Below are 23,002 nucleotides of genomic sequence, written 5' to 3'. Positions count from 1 at the left end.
GGTTTAATTTGCTAGAGTTTTCACAGAACTCGGATAAACATTTTACTCACTAGATTACTGGTTTATTATAAAAATATATAATTAAGGAACTGCTAGATGCAAGAGATACATAGGGAAAGATATGGGTAAGGGCACAGAGCTTCCATGCCCTCTCCAGGCATGCTACTCTCTCCAAATTTCCACGTGTTCACCAACCCTGAAGCACTCTGAACCCGTCCTTTTGAGGTTTTATGGAGGTTTCATTACATAAACATGATTGATTAAATTATTAGACATAGTCAATTGATTCAACCTCCAACCCCTTTCCCTTCCCCAGAGGTTAGGGGGTAGGACTGAAAGTTCCAATTCTCCAATCACATAGTTGGGTCTCCTGGCAACCAGCCTCCATCCTTAAGTTACCTAAGGGCTTTCCAAAAGTGACCTCATTAACATAACACAAGACATCTATGTTGCTGTCATCACTTACTAGAAAATTCCAAGCGTTTTAGGAGCTCTGTGCCAGAAATGGGGATGAAGACCTATATATACATATATATATATAAAAATGTATATATTATATATATAAATATATACTTACATATGTATGTATTTTTCTTATTATAAATCACAATAAAACACTTGTGAATTCAGTATTTTGTGAATCTATCAGCTGTTAGCTCTGGAGTAGAATATTAAGTTTGTGTTTGTGTTTTGCTTGACAAACATTGATCTTCCCATATATTTACTGATATGCAAAATTAGAAAGTTGCTGGAAAAAGAGTGAAAAAAAAAGTCACATGGGGCAAGCAACTTCCTGGAAGTAAAAACACAGAGAAATCTCTTTTGTTACCATTACCCCTGGACATGATATACTGAAGTAGCCCCTACTAAATATGGTGGGAGAAGGCAGAAAAGACTCACCAAACAGCAAGGGAAGTGGTCATTGGACTTGTGTGTGATTGGGCTTAATACCAGGCATAGGTTGTCATAAGACATGACTGCATCCTGGTAAAGATCATGGCCCAGGCTTGAAGTGCCCCTTGAATGAAATTGTGTCATGGGATTTTGTAGGTATACATTAATTAAGGAGCAAGCAGGGTCAGACATATACTCAGGTCAATCAGCATCTCTTTCCCCTAATCTCTTCAACTAGGCTCTGAAATATCTAGGACCAATTCCCTCAAATCTATCACCACCCCTCACACCCCAAAATCTTTCACCGTCATGCTTATCTGAATAAAAGGCATCACCACCCATCCATTGGCAAAGGCTATGATGAAACCCTGAAGTCGTTGTTGACTTTTCTCTATCCTTCATATCTCCTACTCAGTCCATTAGAAAAGTCTATTTTTCTACCACCCAACTGTATCTTAAATCCAACCACTTCTCATTACCTCCACTGCTACAACCCCCAGACCAAGTCTCCATCAATCTCTACCAGGACAGGAAAGAAATCTTCCAACAAGCTATCCCCCACACAGGAGCCTGAGGGAACTTTTTAAGGTACATGTCAGATCATTTAGGTCCCAAACTAAAACCTTCCCATTGCACTTGGAATTAAATTCAGACTCCTTAAAATGGCTTCTAAGTCTTTGCATACGCTAGAGCCTACGTACCTTTCTGGCTTCATTTCCTTACTCTCTGCTCCTTGTTCATCACCAAGCAATGTTGGCTTTTTTCCTCCTCAAAGCCTTCGCACTCAGTGTGCCTTCTGCTTGGACCATTCTTCCAACAGTCATCCTGGGGTTGTCTTCTCATCATTTCAGGTCACAACTCAAATATTGTTTCTTCAGAGATGCCTCCTCTATTCTTATTGCTAAAAAAAAATTGCTAAACATCTTCTAGATCCCCGTCATGCTTTATCACATTAAATTATTTTAACTTCTTCACAGAATTTATCAGAGACTAAAATTATTTTGTTTTTTGTTTAGTGATTTCTGTTTGTCTCCTCCCAACTTGCATATAAGTTCCCGTGTCTGTCTATTACTGCCATATCCCAAAAGCTTCATAAAAGAGTCTGGCATATGGCAGCTTGTTCACCACTTGATGAACTAACAGTTTTGATATAGAACAATCAACATCTGGTAGCATTTGTGGAGATCAAAATCACAAGCCTTAAAAGTGTAACTCTGAGCTCTAGATCTACTGAGAAACAAGTAGCTACAGAGTGACCACTCCCTCCACTCATCAGGGTCGAGGCACAGCTGCAGGGTCTGGATTCAGCATCCACACTTGGGCATATCTGAATTTCAGCCCTAGTTAAAAAAATAATTCTACTCAGGATTCATTCTTTAAACCAGAGGTCCCCAACTCCTGGGCTGCAGACTGGTATTTGTCAGTGGCCTGTTAGGAACTGGGCCGTACAGCAGGAGGTGACCAGTGAGTGAGCAAAGCTTCATCTGATGCTCCCCATCGCTCGCATTACCACCTGAACCATCCCCATCTCCGCCCCCAGTCCGTGGAAAAATTGTCTTCCCCAAAACCAGTCCCTGGTGCCAAAAAGGTTGGGGACCACTGCTTTAGACTGAATGAGCCAGTGAGCCCTAGTCTGGCTCCCCTCTTTCCTTTTCTTTCTTTCTTCCTTTCTCTCTCTCTTTCCTTTCTTTTTCTTTCCTTTCTTCCCCTTCCTTCCTCTCTTTCTTTCTTTTTTTCTTTTTCATTGTTGTTGCCTAAAAGGAGTACACCAAGGGCTTCCCTGGTGGCGCAGTGGTTGAGAGTCCGCCTGCTGATCCAGGGTACGCGGGTTCGTGCCCCGTTCTGGGAAGATCCCACGTGCCGCGGAGCAGCTGGGCCCGTGGGCCATGGCCGCTGAGCCTGCGTTTCCGGAGCCTGTGCTCCGCAGCGGGAGGGGCCGCAGTGGTGAGACGCCCACGTACCGAAAAAAAAAAAAAAGTAAAAAAAATAAGAAGTACACCAAGAAAAAAGAAGAGTTTTCTTGATAGGGCTCAATCTATTTAACTGTAAATATTAGAATATACATAAGCTTTCCCAACATAATGCAATCACTTTTTAAGTGTACAGTTACATAATTTTGAGGATATTCACATGGTTGTGCAAACAATCTCCAGAACTCTTTGTATCTTGCAAAACTGAAATTCTGTACCCATTAAACTCCCATTCCATGTTTTATAGTCCTGGCAGTATGAATCTGTTCCTAGCTTTACTTATGAAATTTATTTATCTGTAGCACTGATGTGATCTTACAAAGCGATCCATGACACTTTTCTCAACTTGTACATGCACTGCAGCAAGAAGGCTAATCCTTAGAGTGTGAAACCTCCTGAGTGACTGTCTCAAAGCCTAAGTTCCATAACCCACTGGATGTTTTGACTTTTTTTTTTTTTTTTTGCGGTACGCGGGCTTCTCACTGCTGTGGCCTCTCCCGTTGCGGAGCACAGGCTCCGGAGGCGCAGGCTCAGCGGCCATAGCTCACGGGCCCAGTTGCTCCGCGGCATGTGAGATCTTCCCAGACCGGGGCATAAACCCGTGTCCCCTGCATCGGCAGGCGGACTCTCAACCACTGCACCACCAGGGAAGCCCTGTTTTGACATTTTAATACTAGATACAGGCGTTTGACTAACCCCTTAAATATTCTGAATTATTTTTTCATTTCACAAATTTAATGAGGTCTACCATCACTAATAACAAGGCTATTGACTACAAGAATGTTGACTGTATTATTACTTATTATAGTCAACATTCTTAAGGAAACAAATTGCTCAAAAATAGGTTAAATAAATTGTAGTTGCATCAAAGATTATTTGAAAGGTGTAATAACATGGAAATATGTTCATTATATACTGTTGAGTGGAAAAAATCTGGTTACCAAATATGTAGTTTGATCTCATTTTTAAAGAATAAAAATATGTATGTTTGAATATAGGCATGTATGTGCATGTGTTGTATTTTATATAATATACACACATACCTTTACACACATATGTATACAGACATATAGCAGCATGGTAGAGCAATAGAGACACAGAGAAAATTAGAGGAGAAAAGAGAGGAAACTGTACTTCTACATTATTGACTCTCAGCTTAATTTCATGTATGGAGGAAAATGAACTAGAAAATAAAAACTGGAAGAAAACAAAATAATTATGATTATGATTGTCTCTGGGAAAAGACAATGTGGGTAATTTTTGCTATTTGCATTTTCTAGTTATTAATAATTATATACTTACATTACCTTTGTAATTTGTATAGTGTTTTAAGTAAAAAAGTTTTATATCCAAATTTTCAGTGATTTTTAATAAGATATATCAACAAAATATGATTATTTCACCTTTAGCCCACAAATATAACTCATGCCATATTTTCTATCATTATGAAATACATTTGGGCAGAGTCAATAAATAATATCACCCAATAAAATAAATCTTGTATGGTTCACTTTAATTAAACATTACATAAAAATATGCTACTAAAAAGCAGACATTAAACACATCTCCTAAAATAATTCTTAAAACATCCTAAATCCAATACCAAGGATTCAGTTGACCCAAGTTAACATTATACAACTATATGTAACACATGTTTCAAAATAACCAAATCACAGGAAATTTTAAAGTAAAAAGAATTCAGAGAAGTCTTCAGTTAAATGTTACATAGTATTCATTATTTCTGTCAGCCAATGTACCTAGGAAGCAGGATAATTGTGTAGAATAGAGGCATATGGGTTTAAATACTTTTTAATAGAGCACTATTGAAAGCAGAGTCAAAATTAAATCAGGAAAATGTGTTTTCTGTATTAGTTTATTCTTGGGAGCTATTTTGACAATTTCTCCTATTTTGTAAAATTCTTTTTCTCTACTGTATCTTAGCCCATGACTCAGGATTTTAAAAATGTCAGTATTTCCCCACATTTTCAGTGACAGTGTAGGTGCACAAACAGTTCTGATCTGGTGGACAGTTATGGAGAAGGCCGTGAAAGAGCAAGGGCACATTTGAGAGGATAAAAATCAATGACATTAATAACCACAGTTACAAGAGTTAGTGCAAAACTTTTATCAGATTATCAAAATTGTGGAATGGTGGACAGTCTACAGCTGGGAAACCTGATACCTGAGTTGTCACTCTAGATTTCTTATAGTCATTTGTGTGAGCCTGAGCAAGTCAGAGGCTTTGGAAATCAGTTTCTTCAATTTAGAAATAAGTCTGGGCCAGGCTTATTAAAATTCCTTTCAGATTCACAGTTATATCATTCTAAGGTACATATACCTTTGGACACCTAACTACTATCAGGTACTGCTTTGGCAACATGAAAAATATCAGTTTCAATACTATATAAAACAATAAATGAACTACTAACATTTTCAAAATGTGGTACAATACAAACCACTGGAATATTGTTATCCCTGAACAGTTCTTATTTTCTTACATTAAGAAAATTTTAACCTCCTACTGATCTAAAATGCCATATTGTTTCTTTTTATTTATGTCACTAATTTTCTTGGTTATTATGAAACTTCATTTCTGAATAAAATTTTACTTTTTAGTATTATTATTTAAGTTTCTAGGGAAATTATTCTCAGTAATGTTTTAAAATATTCATTAAATTCCTTTTACTTTAAATGTCAGCATTCTTTAAGTGCTCAATACAGTTTACACAACTAGAAGTTTAATCTGAAAATCTATAGGCTTTTAGTGTCTTTCATTTGAATTAACATTCCCTCATAATAAAAACTTAATGAAAGTTAATGATATTGATATCTGATAATTTCTAAAGAAATATGGGGAAAGCATACACTTTAAATAGACAAATACATTCAGGAGAATATTACCTGGCTTGATTCTCCCCTTTGGATCTCAAAGTAAGTAGCACTGTATTTTCATCCAGCTCTGAGAACTCAGCTTTATTTCTGCTATAGGCAAAGAGGTGATTTCATTCAACTAGACAATTCAATCAGCACAGCTTGCTGTAAACAGGAAATAATATATTATTTAGCGTAGCAAGATGAAAATCCCATTTGAGGGAAATGACTTGGGTCTTTGCAAACACCTCAATTTCCCTTTTCACTGACCTCACAAGTAATGCTAAGGAATTAGTATTTAGATTTCTTTTTAGAAGGTCCCAAACGCAGGTCACCTCTATATTCTCTTTTGAGTGCTACAACCTAGACTGGTGAGGAAAGCAGAGATTTCTTCTTATATGCCAACCAAGTGAAATGTTAACTCATCATTATCAGCCTCATCCATGTTAACCTTCTCACAAACATGAGGTGGGGAAACAAACGGCTCAAGGTAGGAAGTGAAAACAATGAACATTTATTAAGCCTTTTCTTATGTGCCATATTCTTTATATTAATTAATTAACTTCAATTCTCACAACTCAGAGGTGATAACAGTTAATCCACTATGCATGATAAATTAGAAGAAAATGTTCAGAATGCTTAAGTCAATATTTAATGTGAAATCTATGACACACACACTTAAGATCTCACATTCATAAAAGTAGCTGTACATTTTTCTATTTTTCCTTTTACTTCCCTGGAATTTGCAAATATCTTTTAAGCCCTGAATAGAATTCAATACAATAAATACTTAATCTTTTCTGTTTGGTACTGTGGGGGACACACAAATGAACTAAGGGAGGCCCTAAATCCCATACTGATACTGCTGGTAATTAGTTCAATTTCATGACAGATTCTCCTAGTTCCAGTATTATAAAAAGGCTTCCAGTTTTATTTATGAAATTTTTAAATTTATCTGTAGCCCTGATGTGATCTTACAAAGTGATCCACGACACCTTTCTTACCTTGCACATCCACTGCAGCAAGAAGGCTAATCCTCAGAGTGTGAAACCTCCCGAGTAACTATCTGAAAGCCTAAGTTCCATAACCCGCTGGGTGCTCTGACATTCTAATACTAGACACGGGCATTTGACTAACTCCATAAATACTATGAATTATTTTTTTCATTTTGAAGATCTAATGAGGTTAACTGTTTCTAATAACAAACAGCTATTTCTTAAAGGAAAGATAATCTCTGGGAAACAATACATGATTTTAGGATCTGAGAAGTAAAATGTGTTTTTAAGGTTGATATAATACAGAGGTCTTGACAGAATTTACAGTTTTCTGAGGTCACATGAGAGCATGAACATGAGCATCTGAATTCTAGAGGTAGAGAGACTTCATTAGCTCTAATCCCAGCTCAGTCACATGCTAAATGAGTGGCAAGTTCTTTGATTTCTCTGAGTCTCAGTATTTTTATCTGCAAAATGAAGCTAATAACACGTACTCTGAATAGTTGTTGTAAAGATCAAAAATAATACTTGTAAAGATCTAGTAGAGAGGATACAACAGGTACTTCATAAATAGTAACTTTTTTCTCATCTATCATTGCATTGCATCATTGGTTGCAGTAGCATTTCAACTCTGAGAGCATATATTTGGTCTGTGATAAACTAGTTGACCAGTTCAAGTATGAGTCCGATTAATGAGGATATGCAGAGATCAAATAAATAGATTCTTTGGACATTTTCTACAAATTACCTTCCCATACAGCTGTCTTCTAAATATAAGGTAGATGACTCTGGATTAGCTAAGAGGACAAAAATTGCCATTATCATCTTTATGGCTTTAGTTTGGAAAATAAAAATAGTGATAATGACCTTGGACTCTTGTGGAATTTCCATAAGTAATGTATATAATTACCATGAAATGGACATCTTTTGATATCAATGAAATAGTAAAGTGAGATAGAATTTAGGAAGACACATTTCAGAGGTCTGCTCATTATAAAGCGCCTATGACTGTCACTTAAGCAAAAACAGATAAAGTATACTCATATTAAAACATATGGCAACATTCTTAAATAAAATGCCTCAGTGATTGCATGATTCTACTGAACTACTGCCTCAGTTGACCAAAAGTCTAACTTGCACAGTGCAAATGCAACTACTTTGAGCTAAAGATTAGTTTTAGAAGAAATAATATTTGCATACTCCCCAGTGACCATTCTTTTTAAAACCCGAATCTAGAGGTGCAATCATTCGCAAACTCAATTATTTCTATGATTATGGTACCTAGATGGTTTTCTTTTTATATTGGAGAATAAACATACTAATAACATGCACAGGTTAGGGAAAGTGATCATGAATCATCAGACTATACAAATGATCAGGACATGATAAAGGGTTATGTATTTCAATGGTAAAAGCAATATGATTATTAGCTCTTCATTTGAAGCACTTTATCTACAGTTCAAAAATGCTTTCAATGTTTTCACTGATTAAACTGTAAAGCATCTTTTTCATTGTCAGCAGAAGTGAACGGAATTTAATTAAAATAGACTCTTCTAACTATAAATAATTGAATTAATAGTTTTAAATTTAGTTTGGCTAAAATTGGTGAATTGATAAATAACTAAATAATGCAAGAATAAGAATTATCAAAACACTTTTGAGAACACAGTTCTGCTTGGAGGGCTCCATGGAGGAAGTGCCTCATTTTCAAGAAAGGGATGATGTTTCTTTTGTTTCCGTTCAATTCTTTCCTTCCTTTCTTTTTTTTCCTAAAGAGAAAATAGAAAACTGTTTATATATAAATTTATATACAAATATGACCATTATTTTCAAATCAAGTTTCTTGCTGAAGAACAAAATAATCATTATAAGGTATTTAAATGTCATTTGCTAGCTTAATTGGTTATAAAGTAATAACAGCTAGGGAATATTGCTAATTTATGAGCATACTATCAATAGGCGTTAACACACCACTTAATTTTTTAAATATTAAAAGTGATAATATTTAAAAAGAATTATGTAAAATAGGAAAAAAAGACCTGTAATCCCATAATTCAAAGAGAATAATTATTAGAAGTTAGTGATGACTTTCTGAGAACAGAGTCTCAGAAATAAATTTACTGGGTGCAAAGGTTGAATATGTGACGGCAGCAGAGGATACTTCTCAGTGTTTAAAAATATTTGAATATTGAGGTTCATGTTTCTTTGCTTGTTATTGAGCTTGAATACATTTTCATTTCTTTAGTGCTTTTGTGAAGTTTTTGCTCTGTTATTTGGCTCTTCTAACTGTATGGTTATTGGTGCTTGTAATTTTTAGCAATTTACATTTTAATATAATAAATATTATCCTTGCAGCATTTTATCTACGTTATTTTTAGTCATTAATTTTTTACCAAAAAATTAATAGTTCAACCATAGACAACTAAACTGTTTAAAGAGTAATATAGTCAAAATTTGTGTACCCACTACCTGCCTTTTGAAATAAAACATGACCAATACTTGTGCAGCCCCTGTACCCACTCCCTCACCACACCTGCTTTCTCTCCACCATCCAGAGATAACCATTACTGAATTTAGTGCTTATAGTTGCAGTGCATCCCTTAATACCTTTACACACACGCATTCATCCCCAAACAACAAATAATTTTGTTTTGCAGGTTTTTTGAGTTTTGCAGGTTTTTTGAGTTTATGCTAAAAGGTACCATGCTATATATTCTTTTGCATCTTTTATTTATGACCATATTTCTAAGATCCATCTATATGGAGCTGTAGCTCTAGTTCACTGATGCACAGAATTCCAGTATATCAACATATCACAGTTTACTAATCAATTTTGGTGTTGAAGACATGATGTTCTAATGTTTTTTCCACACAAAGACAATGCTGCTGTAAATATATCCCTGTTTGATTCCTTGTGCTTATAAGCCAAGATTTTCTCTCCAAGTATATGCCTAGGAGTGAAATTGCCAGTTTGTAAGGTATGAATATGTTCGACTTTGCTGGACAATAATGATTTATTCTCCAAAGTTGTAGGAAATTACCCTCCAGCCAGCAAATATACTGATTTTTTATTATTAATATACTGTATTCTATTGTTTGGCATTTTATATTTAATGTTTAAATCTTCTGAAGTTTGTATTGCAGTAAAGTAATTGTTTGAAGTGATTTTATGTCCAAATGTCACAAATAATCCCAATTGTTATTGCCTCACATCCACTAATTTGTGTTCCTTTATTATATAGTACATCCTTACAGGTAACAGGTTCTGAAGCTATTATTCTACTTGTACTATACTATAATTTGTGTTCATTCATTCAATGTTAAGCACTGAGCTCTTACTCTGGGTCAAGCAGTATAAGGGAGCCATGCATGAAGTGATTATAAAATACAAACACACAGGTTACTGTTCCTGTCCCTTAGGGAACTTTCAAAATAGATGGTTAATAAACAAGTACATAAACAAGAGATAATTCCAAATTGTGTGAAATTCTACGAAACATATAAATAAGCTGTTGTGATTGATAAAAAATGAAAGGAAGTACTTGCTTTCAAAGAAAAGTGGATTCAGGGAAAGTCACTTTGAGACGTGATGGGTAAGAGGAGCCACTGGTGATGTGCACTGAGGGGAGGGCACCCCACACAGACAGAAGAGTGTGTGTGAGGACTCTGACAAGTGGGGAAAACTTGGGATGGGAGAGGAAGCCAGAGAGCCAGTGTGAATAAAGCCTGGAGGGAGATGGGAGCGGGGTCCAGATGAGAATGACAAGGTATACGTGTAAGATCAGGCGGGGTCTGGCAGGCCATGGTAAAATTTAGAACACAGGTTTGAAAAAAAAAAAAAAAAGAGCTGTCAACAGGTGATTTGGAGAAGAAAGGCAGAATGCTGAGAGGTAAACCGGGGAACATGGCAGCAGAGGAGGAGACAGCTCAAGTGGAAGGGGAAATCGACTGTGCAGAATGCCCAGAGGCCTAGGAAACAGGGCAGAAAAGAATACATACCATAGTCTAGATGCTCTGGCAAAATCGTAACTCTCAAAGTTTAGTTTAGTTTCAGAAAAGGGATAAGATGGGGGTTTACTGAGGATGAAAAGGATATGAAGAACTAAGGAAGTGTAAACAAACTTTCCAGTTTAGCTATTAAAAAAGATGAGGATCATAGCTGGAGGGAAATGAATTAAGAGAGTTTATTTTTATTAAGATTACTTATCCTGAGACTTGATGGGAATAATCCAAGAGGGTAGAAGAATGCAGATTCACAGGAGAGTGAAATGGTAAATTCATATTTCATTGCTTGATTGGTACAGTCCTTCTTCATATTATTTTGAAAATATTATCTTCCATCGTCTCACATTTTTATTATACCAGGTGAATTTTAGAACCATTTCGTTTCCCTGCTTTACTCCCTTCCAAGAAATGACTGAGTATCTGAGGATTAATATGAAATCTAAACAATGATCTAGGAATACTTGAAATGTTAATAGCATTTGGCCTTTCATCCTGCAGCTTGGACTGTCTCTCCATTTCTTCAAGTTTCTGCTAAAACTATAAAGTTTAGTGGTTTCCTTGTATTCTAAAGAGCAGTGGTGTCACGGAACACTTGGACAACCCTGCCTCTGCAGGCTGAATGGCTTGGGAGGAGTGGTATTTTGGTAAATTATTAGGTGTCTATGCTTCTTTCATCAGTACATAAATGGAATTGATAATATCACAAGAAGAATATGGTAATGTAAGGTTCCATTAACATGCAATTATTCACATACAACAGAAGGATTGAAGAGAGGTGTGAAATTTTCTTTTTGTCTTAACATTTTGCTCTTCGTCATGAGAATGTTTTCATCTTTGTTATTTCTAATAAACAGAGAACCTCCTTTCAGAATCCTAACTGAGAAAATAAAAGCTGTAATTGGACCACGGTCAATCATCTTATTACTTTAGAGAGAGGCAGGCCCTCTAGCTAGGTGAGAGAAAAGCAGTGACCATGCTGTGTCCTCAGAAACTGACTGAAAAAACCTCACTGTCCATTCCATTTAACATAGGGAGAGAGAGGAACTGGAAGCAACCTTGAGTTTGCTGGCAGGTGCTAAAAAGTTAGGGCAGAAAATAGGCAATTAATTATCAACCTTAATATCAATTTACATGAATCAATGTTATCTTGAGTAATAATTAAAAGAGGTTTCTTAAAAAGTCCTCCTGTCTGTTGTTTGTTAGGGTCTGAATCTTTTGCTTATTTTCTTATTAAAGGTAACTATGAATTAATCTGGGAACCAGCTTGAAGAAGCATCTTACCTGATCTTTGGCTACAATTTTCACTTAAAAGAGTGACCCATCAATTGCTCACTCCCAAAACTAGGTTGTACATCAAAATTTTGAGATGTTACTTTACATGAAAATTGAAGTAATTAGCTCTTCTGTATAGGGGTATTTTTCCATTCTCTCTGCAAACAAATTTCAATAAGAAATTGGTAAGATGGGGAACAGAGCTGTAACATGTTGTACATGGATTTTTTTTTTTTAGGTAGAGCTCTATTGTAGGGATATATTGTATACCAAAACAAGTTATTTTGTCTTAGGTCTTTGATAAGTTTTTATTTTCCAGAGGATTGATTAGAATGAGAAAGTGACAAACCACCGTAATAAAACATTGTGTACCTAACTATGACTTAGTCACTAAGGAAATTCTATCTCATTTTCAAGACAATGTGAAAATAAAACTGAAAACTGAAACATTTACATTCAGTTACTACTTTAAAAGATACTAGCAGAATTAGCATACGTCTCCTTAATATAAGAAGATTTTAAATTTTTCTTAGAACAAAGCATTATTTAAGAGTTTAATCTAAGGAAATCATCATAGAACACTACTATCCTCATTCAAACGACTGAACCAATTTTGATCGCCTTATTACTGTTTATCTGCATGTATTTAGCATTATAGCAGTACTAAAGTCAACACATAAACAACAATAAATGCTGTTGGTATTTTTATTAGGATTGCATTAAATTTGTAAATTACTTCAGGGAAAACTGACATCTTTATAGCATCATTATAAGATTGTTTCTATACAAGGACAGTTTTGTTCTAATTTCTCAGGTATTCATTTGTGTCCTTCAGAAGTTTTCTCTATATTGGTATTGCACATTTCCTAAGTTTATTCCTAAGTGTTGCATCTTTTTATCCTATCTTTAAATAGCCTGCTTTGGGTCCTGTGTGTGTCTCTAGCTACTACTGATTCTAAAATTTATGTGGAAAAAAACCTCCCAAGAATATCCAGAAATACATTGAATGAAGAGTTATGAAGGGAGATTAACCCAAACATATATGAAAATATATAAAGTCCTGATGATGAAACAGTGCTGTACTGGAGTATGTACAGTGAGATTGACCAATGGAACAGAAAGTTAAGAAATAAACAGACCTGAAAATATGGGAATGATCTAATGTATCATATAATAAAGGCAGTACCTCAAATCAGTGGGTAAACGATGTGCTGTTTTATGAAAGATGCATTTGGAAAAAATAAAGATGTAATCATATTTCCCATCATACACTAGGATAAATTCTAAGTGGAGCAAATGTTAAAATGTTAAATATAAAATCATAAAGTTATTTGAAGAAAAATGGGAGCTTTGACCCTAAGTTTTGGAGAAAGTCCTTTCAACTACACCTGAAAATCAGAAGCCATAAAAAAAGACTGATAGATTTGACACCTGAAAATAAAATAAAATTCTTCATGGAATAAAATGATATAAGACTTCCCTGGTGGCACAGTGGTTAAGAATCCACCTGCCAATGCAGAGGACACGGGTTTGAGCCCTGGTCCAGGAAGATCCCACATGCTGCAGAGCAACTAAGTCCATGTGCCACAACTACTGAGCCTGTTCTCTAGAACCCGTGAGGAAGAACTACTGAGCCCGCGTGCCACAACTACTAAAAAGCCCATGCACCCTAGAGCCCATGCTTCACAAGAGAAGCCACTGCTATGAGAAGCCCACACATCACAATGAAGAGTAGCCCCTGCTTACCGCAACTAGAGAAAGCCTGTGTGCGCAGGCGAAGACCCAATACAGCCAAAAATAAATAATAAATAAATTTACTAAAATAATGATATAAGCAAAGTTGAGAGACTAACAATACAATGGGAAAAAATTTGTAACTCATATCAGAAATGGTAGGCTAATTTCCCTAGTACATAAAAAAGCTTCTAGAAATCAGTAAGAAAAAGACCAACGAAAAAATGTTCAGTTTATGAATTGACACTTTACAGGAAAAACAATATAAATTATCCTCACATAAATGAAAGGATACTCAAGCTCAATCCTAACCAGAGAAATGCAAATAAAAAAATACTCTGGATGACATTTCTTTAACTTGCTGATAGACATGAATTCAAAAAAGTTTGATAAGAAACCCTACTGGATCCTAAGCCCTGTGGAGAAATTTTACACTTTTTGATTGCTGAACATGTGAATGTGTTAACTATTCACATAAAGTACTTATGCATCTGAAATGTATTACTTATTCAAAAATAAATGAATAAAATATATATTTATATTGATATTTTAAAACAGAAAACAGTATTTTGCTTGCCATCACTGAAAAGTAACTATAAACATAAGTACATTGAAACAAAGAATATAAAGTCCTGCTAGATATCATTTCTCCCAACGTTCATACTTGATTGCTTTCATTAAAAAAACACTTAAATAAGACCGTCTCCTCGAGGTCATCAGAAAGATCAAAAGAAAATAAAAAATGGAATAACTTTCTCATTAAATACAATTTTACTGTGTGTCAGGACCAAGTTCCACCTAAATTAACCTGGTATACCTTCAGTAATACACTTGTCAGTACACTTTTTTATAATTTTAGGTAGGAGAATCATTGCAAAGGACGAATGGGCATGACTGGTAAGTGACTAAATGTGGGGATGTAGGTAAGGAACATTATTATGACTAAAGTTTTAAGCCTGAGTGTTTTAAGGAATAGTAGAATCATTAATAGAAATGAGTAGATCAAATAAATTATGATATATGTAGGAGAGAATGAATTCAACAAGGTAGCTTCCAGGTAGAAATGGTCAGTAGGCATGGGACAAATAGAACTGGAATTAGGGACAGAAAAGTCAGAACAAGTACATTTAAAAGACACAGTGCATTAACAAATAACACCTACCAGCCATTTTTCATATTCATCAAGAGCTTGTTTATCTTTATCTTTTTTCTCAGCTCTTTTCAGCTCTTCTTTTCTTTTCTTATTTATTTTCTCTTTTTCCTTTTCCTTGAAAACAGCTTCCTTTTTTTCATTCCTATGTAGGATAGTCAAAACACTGGCAAGTTAAAGGAGAATATATAATAAAGATTCCCTAATGTGTCTTTGCAATAATGAGACTAAGAGCATTAGCAACATTCAAGTAAATGAATTTTAGAAAAGCCTAAAGTGTTACTAATTTAAGATCTATCAAAACATTTATTATTTTGGATTACCATTTTTCAATAGCTGTTACGTTATCTTTCCTTTTCTCAGCAACAGTTTCCTCCTCTTTCTGTTTCTTTGCTCTTTCATATTCTTTCTCTTTTTTACTTTTCTCTTTAAGATAGTCCATCTTTTTCTCTTTCCATTTTTCAAAAGACTGAAAAAGTTCAGAGTTACTTTCTTATTTAATGTGAATATAATAAAATAGTAAAACCACAGTTAATCATTAATTTTCAAATATTTTAAAGATAATTAAGATATTCAAAACCATTGCATACTTGCAGTGCTTCTCTTTTTCTCACAGCATTTTCTTCAGTTTTCTTCTTGGTTTTTTCCTCAAGCCTTTCTTTTGCAGCTACCTTCTTTGCTTCCTTTTCTTTCATGGCTTTCCAGGCCTCAAATGATGCTAAGGCTTCTTCTCTCTTAGCAGCTCTTTTCTATTTTGGAAAAATAATAGACAATAATATGTATATGTATAAATAGACAAATATAGATAGATATAGATATACATACATTCATTTTTTTAATTCCCTTCATATTCATCAAATTAGGTTTCAAAGCAATCTATTTAAAATAGATTTAGAGAAGTTAATTGATAAAGAATGTTATCTGAATTATTCACTGCATTTTAAAATGTCCTTTCTTAAACATTTATCAGATATTGATCTACTACCATGTATGGGAAGGAATTTTTTTTGGAAGTATACTGAACAAATGCTATGAAAATAAACTGTAAAAGGCTAACTGGTACTGCAAAGTGCTCATAATGCAATATTGCACTAAAAGAAAAATATCAGGAAAGTTACAGGCCAGAAAGATAAAGTTATATACTTTACCTGTCTGGCCTGTAACTTTCCTGATATTTTAACTTTAACTTTACCTTTCTGGCCTGTCAGAGTAAGGTAAATTGGTCAAGTCACACAGTAAACTACAGATCTATGCTTTAACCCTGAGTTTTGACTGACATCAGAGCATAAAATTCTTACTGCATAAACATATCCCAAGTGTTGAAAACATGTGCCAGATTAGAAAATATGTAGGTGAACATATAGCAAGTATGTTATTACTTTACTTACTTCAATCTAATCCCATAATATTCTATGTTTGCCTTATAATATTGCTTAGCATTAAATGATATAAAGCTTTATTATAGAGATAACATAATTTAGAAGTAAAAGTATGAGCTCCCTCACTGAGTTGTGAAGAGCAAATGGGGTGTCTGGCGCTGACTGTGGCAGATAATGCTGCAAAGGCAGTGCCAGTGTCCAGGCACGTCCCCTGCAGGGCTGCTCCACACAGTGCTGTGTGCTGGGGAAATATGTTTCTATCCATGGTAGTATTAAAAGCATACTGGGGGCTTCCCTGGTGGCGCAGTGGTTGAGAGTCCGCCTGCCGATGCAGGGGACACGGGTTTGTGCCCCGGTCCAGGAAGATCCCACATGCCGCGGAGTGGCTGGGCCCGTGAGCCATGGCTGCTGAGCCTGCGTGTCCTCAGCCTGTGCTCCGCAACGGGAGAGGCCACAACAGTGAGAGGCCCGCATACCGCAAAAAAAAAAAAAGCACAATGAAGGGTTGTTTTTTTTCTTTTGTTTTTTTCAGGGATTTTACTTTAGAAGATGGGAAAGAACTGGAGCATGTTGTAGGAAGGAGTTAGAGGCAGAAGGTGAAGTACAGGAGAGACTGAAATGAGAGTCCAGCTCCAGTCAGTGGGAAGGATAGGGGCAAATACTCAGGTAGAGGCTGGTCTTGAAGATACATACAAAACTCAAGATAGAAAAGGGGAAAACTGAAGGTTAATGTCTGATGACCCTTTATATTCCTGGCTAAGTTGTAGTATCAAAGTCAATTTTTAATAATGAAATAGGTACATGGTCACAAGAAAAAATAAGTTCATAATCAGTAGTGCCAAAGCTATTGCTCACATATAAACAATAAAAATCTCTGTGTATCCATGTTTTCATGTAAAACAGTTATATTTATATCAAACTAAAAATGTATAAAGTACCAGAGAAATAAAATCAGAAATCAGTTCTTTTATATACAATTTATTTCACCATTTAAAAAACAGTTGATTTACAAGTATTAAACATTCAGACTATTTTACTGACTTAAAAATCCAGAATATTTTTTACTTCTATATTCAGAATACCTGTTCATTTTGAATCCTTAAGTTTTCACTTTCGATTCTTTTAATTCTGTGCATTTCATGTAAATAAACATTTTTCTTTTCTAACCACTCCTGTGGGAACAAGAAAAAGGCTATATGATATTCAAAGTTTTGCAAATGAATTAGAATTCTTATTTCTGAATATATGATTAAAACTTTAAAAAAGCAAAACATAAAACTTATAGATTTTATATGTACTAGTATCATTCTTTTTCTGATAATATTCTAATATGTAAAGATGAGCAAGAATTAAGAAAATCATGTGTATATGATTTATGTATGTGTAATATAATGTGTAATGTAATGACTACATATATTAACATTTTTCTCTGAAATTCACATGAACAATTTTCCAAAGTGTACGATATTCTGTACAATTTTCCAAAGTGTACTATATTCTGTACAACTATATATACTAACATTTTTCTCAGAAATTCACATGGACAATTTTCCAAAGTGTACTATATTCTGTACAACAAATAAGACAAAAAAAAAGAAGACTTCTTTATTGGAATTGTGAAAAAATTAGGACAGCTTTCTTCTATGTAAGTTTAACTCAAATACAGAAAGTCTCAGGAAAGAAAAAAAAATTAAAACCCTTTTTGTTCATAACTATATAAACTTAAAGGAGAAAAAGTATAGAACATAGGTGTACCTCAACTACATTTTGCTTTTGCTGTATTTTTATCAATTGCCATGGCATATTCTCTTTCTTTAAAAACAACTATGATCAGTTAAACAAAGCCTAGAAGGAGATAATTTAGTATATATATATATATAAAAAAAAGCTTTGGATTGCTCAGGTATTATAAAGGAAATAAATTAAACATTAAATCATCTCTGACAGGGTCATTTTACTTCCTGATAAACAAACCTTATGTAAGTGATTAATTCTTCTAATTTAAAAAAAAATATTTTCCTTTTTACCTGATAAACAGCTGCCCTTATGTTATCTGCTCTGTCAGGTTCTGTGCTCTGTTTCTGTGAGGGCTTTTGGTCCAAGACTCTCAAAGTCCCTAAATAGTGAGAAGTGGGAACTGTCAACGGAGTTCTCCTTAGAGAACCAGGTTTCCTTAAGAACTCAGAGGTCACTAATCTGAAAAGATCCAAATGAATCAAGATAAACTATTACAACTGCACTTGGTAGAAGACAGATTCATTAGATTTTGCAAATACTGTATTTGAAAACTACATTATAATTTAATAAATTATAATTATACATTATAATTTAATAATTTAATAAATGTGTTCTTAGTATACAAAGACCCCTATTCAATCTAATTTAAATTTTATTACTTTAAGTTATATAGCTTCAATGCCATTTTTCTTTTAAGGTTTTGTAATTAAAACATTTTTAACAAACATGGACTCAAGTTACATGGGAAAAGACAGTATTAATAAGTAGGTTTTAATAGTTTCTTATGTTATTTTGCTACATAAACCATCTTAAATATAAAGTTAGACTAGTAACCTCTATTTCAGGGTTGGTGGGAAAATCTGGCCCCCCATCTATTCTGGTATATAAAGTTTATTGCACCCTGGCTTTTTCATTTATTTGCATAATGCCAACAGTGTCTTCCCTGCTACAATAGCAGAACTGGGTAGTTACAACAGAGACCATATGGCCTACAAGACCTGACATATGTACTAACTCACAAATTTACAGAAAATGTTTGCTGACCCCTGTTATATTTGACTAATGATAATTTAAAAGATTCAGAAGGTTTTGAATAGCATTTATGAATTCTTATCATTTTAATAAACCAACTTAGTCCATAGAACCTCTAAGTTTAAAGTACAACTTTTCATGTGTTGGACAAAGACATTTAATAGAGAAGGTGAATGCTGGACTTCAGCTTTATTACCACTGTATATCTACTGTCTCAGGAAAAATAGGAGAAAGAAACTATATCCCAGGAGCAATGTAGAACATAGAGGATCCTTAATCAATTCCTTTTTTTTTTTTTTTTTTTGCGGTACGTGGGCCTCTCACTGTTGTGGCCTCTCCCGTTGCGGAGCACAGGCTCCGGATGCACAGGCTCAGCGGCCATGGCTCACGGGCCCAGCCACTCCGCGGCATGTGGGATCTTCCCGGACCGGGGCACGAACCCGTGTCCCCTGCATCGGCAGGCAGACTCTCAACTGCTGTGCCACCAGGGAAGCCCATCAATTCCTTTTTATAAATGAATATATTCAACTAGGGGGATTTACCATGAAGTAACTACTTCATTCTTCTCATATGAAGAAAATTAAGTAACACCAAATGAAATTTACTGTACAGAAGTTAAACTAAAACTAGTTTTCTTGGAATGTAAACCCATAACTGAGGGAAAATGATAACTTTATTACCTGCCAGATGCATTGGATGCTCTATTATTTGTTGACTTTTTATTCTTCATATTTCTATCTTGAATTATTTTCTATTAAATAGAAAAAGCCAAAGACGGATTACTCACTGTATCGATCACAGTTAGACTTAGAGGCCAATCTTCAAGTAAATTGATGTTTTTTAAGCATCTACTATGTGTCAAGTATAGCTGGCACCAGGAACAAATAAGGATATTACATTTTAGGGAGGTTGACTGGCAATAAACACGTAAACTAATGTCACTCATGAAGGAGATAAACTAGGGTCCAGTGACAGTGACAGAGTGGAGTTGACGAGCCACAATAATGAATTTGGTCAGGGAAGGCCTCCCTGAAGGCTCGACATCAGAGCTCAGACAAATGATGAATAACAAAGGGCCACAAGATGTTCTATGGAGAGCTTGATAATTTTGAGAAACCAAAAAAGGTGAAAGATGCTGAGGCACAGTGAATGGCAGGGAAAGCTGAGGAGTATAAGGTCTGGGAAGAATCGTATGAGATCTCCAGTGGTGAGGAGTCTGCTTTTTATTCCATGGGGAGAATCCAACAAAGAGACCTTAGAGGGGAATGATTAATCAGACTTCAGATCACTCAGTAGAGAGTAAGAATAAAGCCAAGGATTCATTCAAAAGAACTATGCTATAATCTTACTTGTTATATATAAATCACCTGTTCCAATTTAGAATTACCTCTGTTAAACATTTCTAAGACCTGTCTATAAATCCCAGAATACCCTTCTTCCTTTTAAGGAATAACTTTTCTACTTTACACGGACAGATGGGTGCTAACACTAAAGTGAGAGCAGATGTAAACACATCCCTAACTTGGCATTAGAGCTTTTTCCTAAGGAAACTGGTTAAGGACAATATACCTGGAATGTGGCTTAATGAACCTTCTCCATAAAATTTAATAAAAACTTAATACTCTGTTTATAAAAGTCCTGTTCAACCACAAGTTTTCAGCTAACTGTTATCTTCCCTAGTAATAAGTATACATAGCCACCAATTAACTGCAGGAGAAACTGCATAAAGAAAATTTAGGAGAAATAGGGCTTCCCTGGTGGCGCAGTGGTTGAGAGCCTGCCTGCCGATGCAGGGGACACGGGTTCGTGTCCTGGTCCGGGAAGATCCTACATGCCATGGAGTGGCTAGGCCCATGAGCCATGGTCACTGAGCCTGCGTGTCCGGAGCCTGTGCTCTGCAACGGGAGAGGCCACAACAGTGAGAGACCCACATACCACACACACAAAAAAGAAAATTTAGGAGAAATAAAGACTAAAAATGCTCCCCATAAATTTTAACAGTATAGTACTCTGGTGCAACGTAGTGTAGGGACAAGTAATCCTACATATCACAAATCTGGTTCTCAAGGTAATAATAATTATATTCCTGATAATGATCCTGTCCATCCATTTAAATAAGTATGGATGCTGATAAACTTTTCTTAAAGATTTTCATTAAAATTTATAAAATATTTTAAAATGATATCCAAAGGAATATCCTTCACTAACTCAAAACCTTAGAAATTATTCCAGACAGCTGCATTTTTATAACATGAAGACCTACAGAAACATACCCACTTCTGGGGGTATATTAAAAGTATATTATGATCATATACTTCTGTTAACTTTTAATGAAATGTTGGGTTTTATTATTTTCACTGCAAACCTTCCCTGAAGTTAAAATTCTATTGAATAAGAATCACTTGACAGTATAATACCATTATTTCCACAAATAATTCAGATGTACCTGACATGGAAGATAAAATATTTAAAAGTTCTATTTTGAATTTTAAGCTGTAGTATAGAAGGTACAATTTTATATAAATACCTTTGCAGACTCAGTGCATAAGATACTCTGAAGTTGAAACAGTGGTGGATCATCAACTGTTAAGTTATCATTCATAATCAGTTCAGCTTTCTCCTTTTCTTCTTCAAGGTCATCAGCAGTCACTTGACTTTCCTTGGGTTTCTCAAGTGTAGTAACAAAGTCTATCAAAACTGAGCTCTCTTCATTTTCAACTGATTTCAAGGAATTATGGTTTTCAGTGCATTCTTCATTCTGATCTATTTTGTGACAGAGTAACAGAACTAAATCTCCCTTCTGAATTAATAAGGTGGATAACAGATTCATTTGCTTTTTGTTAAATGAAAACTGTCTATAATCTTTCTTGCAAAATAATAAATGGAGAAAACTATCATATTCAACTTGAATAAACTTTTTTCCCAAGTGAGCTACAAAAGAAAAAATGGCTACTAAATCTACTAAAGCATTTGACACACCTTAGAAAATGGAATAACAACCCTAAACCATAGACATGCCACAAGCCCTTGTTGGTGTATAAACCAAGTAAGTGAAATGGCAATATCTATTCTATTCAAAAGCCTGTGTTTCTTAGCTGGAGCAAGAGGCACAGATTTCTAAGATACTATAGTTACTAGCAATGCACTTATAATATTGTACAGGTGTAGAGAGAACCAAGAATCAATGCAGTTCTAGAAGAGGCCACCACACAGAGAATAAAGCCATCCTTTATAGAGTTTTACTCCCACTAAGATGCAGTGTTGCCTCTGATACCAAAAGGGCAGGAAAGGAAGGCCTAGTATTTACCCTCTCAGTGCTCAAGGGACAGGCTTAAGCTCTGGCATGGAGGATTCAGTTTTGCTTTTACAGAATTGCTTCTATTATTCTGATTCTACCACATTTTAGAATGTTCAACAGAAAATCAGTGCTTTCTGCGTTGATCACCAACTTTCAGTTCTACTAGGATCCACCTACTGGCCAACCTGTATCTTTACTGTCAAAGTCTTAATTACGAGGCTTTCATTCCAGCCATTTCTGGGGAACTCATTTTATATCTAGGTAAGCTAGATATAATATCACTTTATAATTCCAGTTATACATTCATATTTGGAGACTACTCATGATTCAAAGTATCATTAATGGATTCTTTAGAGCTGCTAATCAAAGTACTCAGTGAAAAGAACAAAGACTTTGGAGCAAAAGATTCAAATTATGGCTCCATCACTGACCTCGGGTATGTTTCCCAATATCTTTGCACTTCAGTTTTTCTCATCCGTAATATGACAAAAGTTATACTACATAGTAAGCACTTAATAAATATAAGTTATACATCCCAGTCTTAAAAACAGCTATGCCTTTAGCTCTCATTAAGTTATATGTCATAAGACTAAGGAAAGAAACAATGTTAACTACTCATACTCACTTTAACTACTCATAGCACTTACTATGTGCTAACGATGGTT

At 35.0% G+C, this 23,002-nt stretch overlaps 1 protein-coding gene across 1 annotated transcript in view; it reads right to left on the bottom strand.

The window, feature by feature from the left end:
* Positions 1 to 23,002, bottom strand: part of MAP9 (microtubule associated protein 9) — a 40,529-nt gene that overhangs the window by 973 nt on the left and 16,554 nt on the right. Inside the window, 10 exon segments of the mRNA XM_032633078.1 lie at positions 578 to 748; positions 1,596 to 1,795; positions 5,766 to 8,499; positions 14,904 to 15,036; positions 15,215 to 15,360; positions 15,482 to 15,640; positions 17,353 to 17,442; positions 18,298 to 18,466; positions 19,720 to 19,790; positions 21,567 to 21,802. Coding sequence (XP_032488969.1) covers positions 8,377 to 8,499; positions 14,904 to 15,036; positions 15,215 to 15,360; positions 15,482 to 15,640; positions 17,353 to 17,442; positions 18,298 to 18,466; positions 19,720 to 19,790; positions 21,567 to 21,802 — 1,127 coding nt within the window. The 3' untranslated portion in view covers positions 578 to 748; positions 1,596 to 1,795; positions 5,766 to 8,376.

The sequence above is a fragment of the Phocoena sinus genome, chromosome 5 (genome assembly GCF_008692025.1).
Source record: "Phocoena sinus isolate mPhoSin1 chromosome 5, mPhoSin1.pri, whole genome shotgun sequence".
Classification (NCBI taxonomy): Eukaryota; Metazoa; Chordata; class Mammalia; order Artiodactyla; family Phocoenidae; genus Phocoena; species Phocoena sinus.
This window is presented reverse-complemented; position numbering and strand designations above follow the sequence as displayed.